The sequence below is a fragment of the Diuraphis noxia genome, unplaced genomic scaffold, assembly GCF_037042655.1.
Source record: "Diuraphis noxia isolate RWA-SAM2 unplaced genomic scaffold, SU_Dnox_SAM2 contig0003, whole genome shotgun sequence".
In the NCBI taxonomy this organism is placed as follows: domain Eukaryota; kingdom Metazoa; phylum Arthropoda; class Insecta; order Hemiptera; family Aphididae; genus Diuraphis; species Diuraphis noxia.
In genome coordinates this window covers 74,661,125-74,670,696 of record NW_028301713.1, presented here as the reverse complement: position 1 = coordinate 74,670,696, position 9,572 = coordinate 74,661,125, and the positions used below count along the sequence as shown (strand labels likewise).

At 29.0% G+C, this 9,572-nt stretch overlaps 2 protein-coding genes across 2 annotated transcripts; both read left to right on the top strand.

Annotated features, from left to right (window-relative positions):
• The first annotated feature begins 178 nt into the window (after positions 1-178).
• Positions 179-1,212, top strand: LOC149057756 (uncharacterized). Its single transcript, XM_089223484.1, has 2 exons — positions 179-799; positions 863-1,212. Exons 1-2 carry the CDS (start codon positions 322-324, stop codon positions 1,210-1,212), a joined length of 828 nt encoding a protein of 275 aa, XP_089079610.1. The 5' UTR covers positions 179-321.
• Positions 1,213-2,910: 1,698 nt separating this feature from the next.
• On the top strand, positions 2,911-5,722 carry LOC149057755 (uncharacterized). The gene is made up of 4 exons (XM_089224732.1): positions 2,911-4,085; positions 4,175-4,391; positions 4,475-4,632; positions 4,721-5,722. Coding segments are annotated over exons 2-4 (225 nt in total). The 5' UTR covers positions 2,911-4,085; positions 4,175-4,390; the 3' UTR covers positions 4,787-5,722.
• Positions 5,723-9,572: the final 3,850 nt, after the last annotated feature.

Below are 9,572 nucleotides of genomic sequence, written 5' to 3'. Positions count from 1 at the left end.
AATACTGATACGAGCCTAATCATTTTAAAATTAAAAAGAGTTTTAGTATTTATTTATTTATTTTATTTATATAATAAATAAAAATATTGTTGCCATGGTAAAAATAAGTGTTGAAATATAAACATTCAAAATGTTCGTCATTCATAATTTATTATAGTATTGCAACGGTCACGTCATATTATACATACTTCGTTCTTTTGTAATTAAAAGTTATAAAGTCTATTTATATTCTTGTACTTATAGAACTATCGAGCTTCATTAAGTGTTACTTAATTTTATTAATCAAAAATAAACGTACATTTTGATTAATATATAACGATCATGTCAATTATCAGCGAATTGGAGATGGTGAAAGGAGATAATTCGGAAATTGCATCGTCCAAAAATGATGTGATGCAACAAGTTTTCGACGATCTTCGGGGAATTAAACAGAACATTTTGGAAAGTATAGATGATTTGCAGACGTCCGGAAGACTTAGCTCAGTTCCGGAGATGGAGAGATCTTCAGCCAGCGATCCGCTCGTGCTATCCACGACCGATCGTATGTCGCAGGTCTTCTCAGATCTCCGTACAAATCAGCCAAAAATAGTGAAAAGTCATGGACCCGTGGATTTATCGCTAAGCAGAAGATGTAACTCGATGCCCAATATGCCAGTGATGCATAAATCTTCTGTCACCCAGGACCACCCCGAGGATGTCGCGATGGATACACTGTCCAGTGACTCTTGGACAACGGTGGAGGATTCAGTCTCGACTGCAGACGAGCCAGTTGCAGGACCAATCCCGATAGTCTATGAGAGTACGACATTTTGTTACGATACTCCATTGATGAATACGAAAATAATAACGCCTGTTACTTCAGAAAAATACGAGATCGAACTTGCCCCGTCTACGCTATTGGTTCAGCCGTCTGAGATCGATGGTCTCGAGGATTCGATACCTCGCATTCGAGGCATTCGAGCAGTATCGATGCCCAACATTGCTATACAGTTTGGTGAGGTCGACTCGGAATCTGTAGGCGGCTTGTCAAAACGGTCTGAATCGGTTAGTTCCTTGGAACTGATAACCGACGTCGGTGGTAGTGATGGTGCTGGAAAGGAGCCAACGATAACCCCGGTTATTGCAAGGCGACGTAAATCATTATGGAGTAGGACAAAAAAATTCTTCTTGCTAATGATTTGTTGTGGCTCTAGTAATATGCCCCTTAATTAAATGTTAATTATTTTACATCATAATATATGATTCAATGTATATTTTAATAATATTATCTATTTAATCGTTAAAACATTTTTTTTTATTATTATCATAAATTAATCAATATACATATTTATATTGTGATAGAGATATGTCCAAACACACCTAACCAAACAATTTAAATGTTTTTCACAGTAGATATGTCATAAAATATATATTTTCGAAAACTTTATGTGATATTTAAAGCTTTAAAGTTTTGTTTGCATTATCTAAACACACGGCTATTTTCAAAGTATCTATATTATAGTACTTAATAAAAATTGTTTTTTTCAAGAACTTCACTTGAAAAAGATTTGCATCAGTGTATACTTGTCTAATGTCTAAGATTTCGGTTGCATATTCTTTATTAATTTATGTTTAATGCTAATACTTAGAGGCAACATTTTTTAACAAGTCAAAATCATCAATTTCTAATAAATTGTAGGTACTAAAGAACAATGTTTTTCAAAAACTAATTGTCATACAAATGTTTCTAATTATACCCATTTATGCATAGATTTTAGGTAATATTTCTTTTGTTGTAGTTTATACGAAAACCGTGACTTTCACAAACCCTGTACTATCATACGTTGCGATTATTACCACTCACACGTACGAATAATTTCAATAATTTCATCGTATGATTTAAGTTAAAAATTAACTATACAAGTGTTCATATACGAAAGTTATTACTAAACATTAATTTTAAAAAAATACAATAAAATTATTAGAATTTCATATCAAAATTTATGTACCGAATACAAAATAGACTACCTGTAAAATATATACAATATATTTTAATTGATATACGCGTCAAACTATTGCAGCATTAATGTATGCGGTTTGTGAAAATATTGTCTATATTCTACAGGTTTTGTATATTGTATACGGTAAAATAATGTATTTCGTATATGACGAATTGGACATTTTTTGCATGAAATTCTAATTCGGCATACTTTGTAACATCATTTGTATACGAAAACTTTAAACGGTTATGGTTGATGCATAACTTTATCCATACGATGAAATTATTCGTACATATGAGTGGTGATAATTTGTAACGTATGATAATACAGGGTTTGTGAAAGTCACGGTTTTCGTATAAACTACAACAAAAGAAATATTACCTAAAATCTATGCATAAATGAGTATAATTAGAAACATTTGTATGACAATTAATTTTTGAAAAACATTGTTCTTTCGTACCTACAATTTATTAGAAATTGATGATTTCGACTTGTTAAAAAATATTGCCTCTAAGTATTAGCATTAAAAATAAATTAATAAAGAATATGCAACTGAAATCTTAGACATTAGACAAGTATATACACTGATGCAAATCCTTTTAAAGTGAAGGTCTTGAAAAAAACAATTTTTATTAAGTACTATAATATAGATACTTTGAGAATAGCTGTGTGTTTAGATAATGCAAACAAAACTTTAAGGCTTTAAATATCACATAAGGTTTCCGAAAATATATATTTTATGACATATCTACTGTGAAAAACATTTAAATTGTTTGGTTAGATTGTTAGGTGGTTAGGTATGTTTGGACATATCTCTATCACAATATAAATATTATGTATATTAATTAATTTGTATAATTTTATTTCAGGCATGTGGTAAATTGTTGTTTTTTTAAACATGTTTTTAATATACAAATATTTTTTTACTAATTATCATATAATTATGATCACATGTTATCTGTCATTACATGCGTATCTAATAAAAAATGAAAAAAGGGAATTACTTTACTGTACCGGTTTTGCGAAAATTACATAAAGAACAAAAGTTTATCATATAACACTCATGCCCCCTACCTACTCTTCAGTTTCACCAGATGTCCGAATCATTGTCAATTATTATCAGTATTTATCTCACACTAAGTGTCATTAAAATTAAAGTTTAACTATTTAAAATCGGTAATTATATATTATTTTACATTTATGTCTCATCTAACGATGTAATATGATGAACATGCGGGTGTAACTTGTCAGACATACCTATATTGTTTTTTGTTAAGTCACACGTCAATATAAAATGAGCTAAATCGCATGTCGAACAACGTTTATCGTCAATTCAAAATATTAGTATTGCTTTTTTTTTTTGCGTAAACACGCTAATCTACGTCCTGTCTGTAAACATACGTCAATACATAACTTTGTGGGTATTTCATTCAGTTGAAGCATTTCAATAGCCAATGAGGGGAACGGATTGTCCCCTCCCGTAAATAGCTACCTAACAAATATATCAATGTTTAATGAAATCTAAAATTGAGGAACAATTAAATAAGCTTGCCCCCCTCTATGATGAATTTCTAGTTACGCCCGATGACGGTCATCGCAGTGGCGTTGTTATGAGGGGGAGGGATGATGGGGATAGATCCCCCCCCAGAGCCTTTTTTTTTAAGTTTAATGCATGGACATATAAAATATAATATATTATAATTATGGATATAATCTTGGCTCTCAAATTATGTATTCGCCTATCATATTATCATAAATGATACATGATAAAATCATACGCAAAACGCAATACCATAGATCAACCAAGTATTTTTCCTACAAATTTATATTTGTAGACATCTGTGATTTTTTCGATACGTAATTATCATGATAAACTGATAACCACTGACGCAAAACTACTGTTGTTTGATGTGACGACGTATTTTACTACCCACGTAACATTGTTAAAATTACAACACTGAAGTTAATAAGTATGCTAATATATTTCCTAATATATTTATAATAATCAAAATGTTATGTACATTGCCTGTATTCACTACAACACCTGAGCGGATGTTTTCATCCCTAAAAAGAATAAAAACATACTTAAGAAATACCATGACTGAAGTAAGACAAAAAATCATTAACTTTTTATTCATTGTCATAAAATGATTGTCATTACATTTTCATAATAATCATTATTTGTTATTAAACAGGATCGATTGAATGGATTAACTATGTTGGATGTCCACAAAAACATACATATTGACACAGAGGAGATAATAAACGAGTTAGCCAATCTAGTCAGAAAATATCTGAAGGTGGATCAAATTTCAGTGTTGGTCAAAGACAATTAATATGTTTGGCTAGAGCAATTATACAAAATAACAAAATTCTTGTGTTAGACGAAGCCACTGCAAACGTTGATCTACAGTAAATAATTAAAATCTTAAAATATGATTTAAAAAAAATTTATAAGTGTACGGTATTAACAATTGCACATCGTTTGAACACAGTGATGGATTCTGATAAAATACTTGTAATTGACGCTGGTACAGTAGTTGAATTTGACCATCCCTATAATTTATTGAAAAATAAAGATGGATTTTTGTACAAAATGGTAGAACAAACTGGGCAAATCAATGCTCAATCATTATATAGTTTAGCTTATGAGGTAATTATTGTTCTTATATTCATTTTCACTCAAAAATTTAACTATTATTTCATTCTATAAATTCATTTTTTTTTTCTAATTTATAAAGAGTTTCAATAAAGAACAAATGCCAAGTGAACATCGATTGTCAAGTATTAATGAGGATGAATACTAAATCACATCATAAGTATACAGTTAATTAGGGCTATAGGCACAATTAGGAAAAATTTTCTGTTTGGTCTCAAATTGTATCAGCCGTATACAAACCCTGATAATTGATAGTTTAATCTAAAATTTTCTTATCCTGTGCTAAAATATGATTCCAAGCACCTCCCTCTTAATTTCGCCTATGATTAGGATAATAGTTATTAATGTATGAATAAAAGTAGTATAAAAATGTATGTTCAGGAGCCTACTCCCTAGTAACTACTCCTTTCACATACATGCGCGGCCTCCCCACCACCTACCCACCCATCATAACCTCACCATACGTTTATGGTATTATGTATGTACACCACCATACCACCCTCACCTAAATAAATAAATTAATACAATCGTATTATGGAATTTGAGAGTGTACAACTTTTAATTAATTTTTAATAATTATTAATTACCTATTATACAGTAAACAAAACTATTAAATCTCTTTTATCACAATTTGTTGACATATATTTAATATTATACTAAACATTATATTATTATTTGAAATAAAAATATGTGTAATAAAATTATATATTATATATTATGTTATACTATAATCATTAAATAATTCTTAGCATGATAATAATCATATAGTAATCTAATACATCATTATACACAAAATGAGGAGGGGGGTGTTTTCAAAGCAAAGGTAATTTATGAAATAATAATAAAATATACAATTGTTTTATATAGTATATACTTTTTTCAACCATATGATTCAATTCACCATCTACTTCAGTCATTCGATGGTCCTGATTTTTACAACATGCAATATACACCTCCCCAACATCAATCAACATACGCTACATTCCCAAAACCATTACACGGGATAAAAAGAGAAAACTCGTTTCAATAGTTGTAATGAATTAACAATTTATGTGAAATAAAAAGATATGATATATAAGTAATATTATACATGTTTTCATTTATTAAAATAATATTAAGTTTTACAATCGATATTTACAATGTTCTTACTTCTCCGTTAAATGGATTATAAGTTATAATTTGATCATGTAATATTAAACAACATGCTGAAGTAGATGCGGGAAACGCTTCTTCGGTTTCCATCTCAATTCTTAGATCGACAGTCGAAGTTTTCACGTTATCATTTTGTCTGCTCATATCAACAACTGTAATTGGTGATAGTTTTTTGAAATCTGATCGAGTTAATAGTGGAGTGACATTATCACGATCGTAGTAGGATTTCTGGAGCTCTGTATATGCACGGTATAATGTAGCCATCCTGTTCTTAGTAAAATCACTTTGGAAATCCTCGTATGGGAATACTTCAGAATTCAAATAAACCTTCAAATTTTTTATTTTACAGTGGTCAAAACATGACATTGCTTTACTCATAATGTTTTTCCTATCAGTCTGAAATCCAATTATAGCATATCGCGGTTTTTCCAATTTGTTAGATGTTTTTAATAAGATACTCGATATAGGTATACTTATTTACCCTCAATTATACACCTTAATTCCCACTTATAAGACCGTTATATCCTATCCATATCTTTATTATCTATATGGTTGGCTATCATTTCACATAGATACATATGTGATATATGTATATTATATTATTATAGAATGAAAATCTAGAATAACAACAATATAAACATGATAAATGATTAACCTAGTCCCTAATCATCATAGTCTATTCACACACCTACTACCACATACGTGCTTGAACGTGTTCGACCTTAACACATCCTATACATACTTACCCTTACCCCCCCTTTTACATATGTTTAACCTTATCCCTCTCCTCCTAACCATATATATATATATATATATAATATATCTCTCTATAATATCTATACATTCTATACCTACATCAATATATATATATAATAAAATAAGTATATCTAATTATCAAATGTATATATTACCCATTGATATATATTATTTAAATTATATAATATAAAATTAGAAAAGTGAAGTTCTTACATTGTTAACAAATCGTTACAATATACATGAAACATTATATACTAAACCTAATTATAAGCTATTATTTTAACAATTTAAATGTATCTCAAAATAATTGAAAATATTATATGGATTAATCTTTTAACATAGTAAATGACTAGGTGATATTTTACCAATTCATGGTTTAAAACGTTACCATTACTTATATATATATATATATATATATATATTAGAAATCAATAATCCTATACTCCTAAAATTATCAGTAATCAGTCAGTACGTCTTCAATCATATACTTCAGTATACAAATAAATATCATTCCATCTTTTATATAACACTATTTTTAATAATTAGATATATAGATATGTATAATATCAATATTTTAATAACCAAAATATATTATATATATATATATATATATATATATATTTCTATTACCGAATCAAACATTTTTTATAATACCTATTACAACATTATTACCACTATGATGGTAGATAGCAGCTTAATGATGGAATGGATTAAAAAACTCATACATATTATCTAGATTATCATCTCAGATAGGTATTCACAATAATAATTTAGTAAAACTCATGATATCTAATTGATAGACAGTGAATATCGTTATCAGGTTGATAATCAACCTATATTAATCAAATATATTCACTATGTTATCTATATTCATATACTATCATTTAATATTCTAACTTAACATTACTCATTTAATAGACTACTATTTCATTGACTATAATATTTCATAAATAGCATTAAAAATATGTTTTATATCACCTATCTAACTATCATAATTTTTTACTAAATTATCGTTTATTACTCCACCCACTAATATATATATATATAGTATAATATGTTCACCTATCTATGTATTACATATTTACACCACTAGATATTTATACAACCATACACATTCATATATATATCACTTAGATAGAGGTATTCATATATTACAAATACATGTATTTGAGTGAAATCAAAGCTCGTGGAGACATGTATAGTGATATATACCTCATTCGTTATGATATGGATAGTAATAATATAATAACATTATTAGAGCTAATTCTTACTTTTCACATACATGACTATAATATGTAAATATATGTATTTTATACCAAACCACTCTACACATCTATTTTACACATAGATATTAAATGTTTTACAATGTGAAGAAATTTTACTATCATCATGATCGCCGGTGTCCTCGATGTCGTCAAAGACTATGATATACTTAAATTAATTTTTAAAGTTATTGTTTTAAATCTTAACTCGAGAGATGAAAATATTAACAAAAAATCTGATATAAATAAGCTTGGTGAAATGTATGACACTATTTTGTAGGGGTATGAGATGAGTAAGATTTTCATTGTATATCCACTCAGCTAGTCTATTATATGCTACTCTGATATTAATATTTAAGTAAATATTAAACATTGCTATAAAATTATTTCATAAATCGATATTCTCATAGGTATCAGTTGTGTTGTTGTGTAAGACATATTATAATTTCATGTAACGTACTCAACTAATTATAATATTCGCATGTAGACATCGATATTCAAGCTATATAAAATCCGAATTTATCTTATTTATTTTTCCTATACACATTTTTTTTTAATAGTAAAATATTTATCTGATTTCAATTCCAGCTGATTCAAATCGCGATAGTCTTAAGCGTGGACATCATGTGGAAAATTCAAACGAAGCAGTAAATGCTAAAAAAACACGCATGGACATCGTCAATGCCCGTGGTTTTGTTAAGACAGGCACATCGCTGTCAAATAAAATCAATTGGTATTACATGAAAAATACAGATAATTTGACCAACTACAGCAGTTTTTTAGAAACATCAAAAAGAGACTTAATACAACTACTCAAATTACTATCAACTAAACACCCAATTATATATAATCTAAAATTGGATGCTACATACAAATTGTATGATACAATAGACCACATGTCGACAATTCTGTAGAGAATAGAACATTTAAAACCTCGGCCAAGGAAATTTTCATGGATACAGATATCGAAGCCAAGATTGATATAGATTTAGCCGAGGAAGACGAATATACTTCGAAAGGAAGTGGATTTACTTTACAATCTATAGATTATGGCTTGTTGTTAGGCGTATATAAATATACACGTATGGGTTCGTCATACATTCCGTTACCAAATGACATTAAAAATAAAAAAGCCGTAATCAACCCACAAAACACAGACCAACAATGCTTCAAGTGGGCAATTCTAGCGAAATACATTTTTGGTAATACCAAAAATCAAGTAGCCAAAAATTATAAGTCGCTCGAAGAAAAATACAATTTTACAGATTTAACGTTCCCAACACCCGTTGCAGAAATAAAAATATTTGAAAAAAATAACCAGAAAGTATCTGTTGACGTATACAGCTTAAAAAAAGAAAAGAATAAGAAACATATTATTTATCCACTTAAAGTTGTGGATGAAGAAAAAAAAGACCATTTTGATATCTTACTAATTACCAACGGAGATAAAAACCACTACACATATATATCAAATTTCTCAGGACTTGTCCGTGAACAAAAAACATCACATGACGGCCATGTAATATTTTGCAAATGATGCTTTACATCATTTGACCATCAGCCCCAGAAAAATACACTAAGCGGACAAGCAGCACTAGATCAGCACAAACTGATATGTGGAACACACAATAAGCCTATCTTACCTCAGATGCCTGCGCCCGGAACAATGATAGAGTTAGATGGCTGGAATAAAACTCAACGACACCCAATAGTTATATATGCCGATTTTTAGGCACTTCTTGTCAAATGTAAAGAAAGCAAAAG

Bases quoted from the DNA above. Each gene is read 5' to 3' on its own strand.
- LOC149057756 (XM_089223484.1), top strand. From the start codon at position 322: ATGTCAATTATCAGCGAATTGGAGATGGTGAAAGGAGATAATTCGGAA. The intron at 800-862 runs GTACGACATTTT...CTGTTACTTCAG, and splicing joins AATCCCGATAGTCTATGAGA to AAAAATACGAGATCGAACTT.
- LOC149057755 (XM_089224732.1), top strand. The intron at 4,633-4,720 runs GTAATTATTGTT...TAATTTATAAAG, and splicing joins TATATAGTTTAGCTTATGAG to AGTTTCAATAAAGAACAAAT.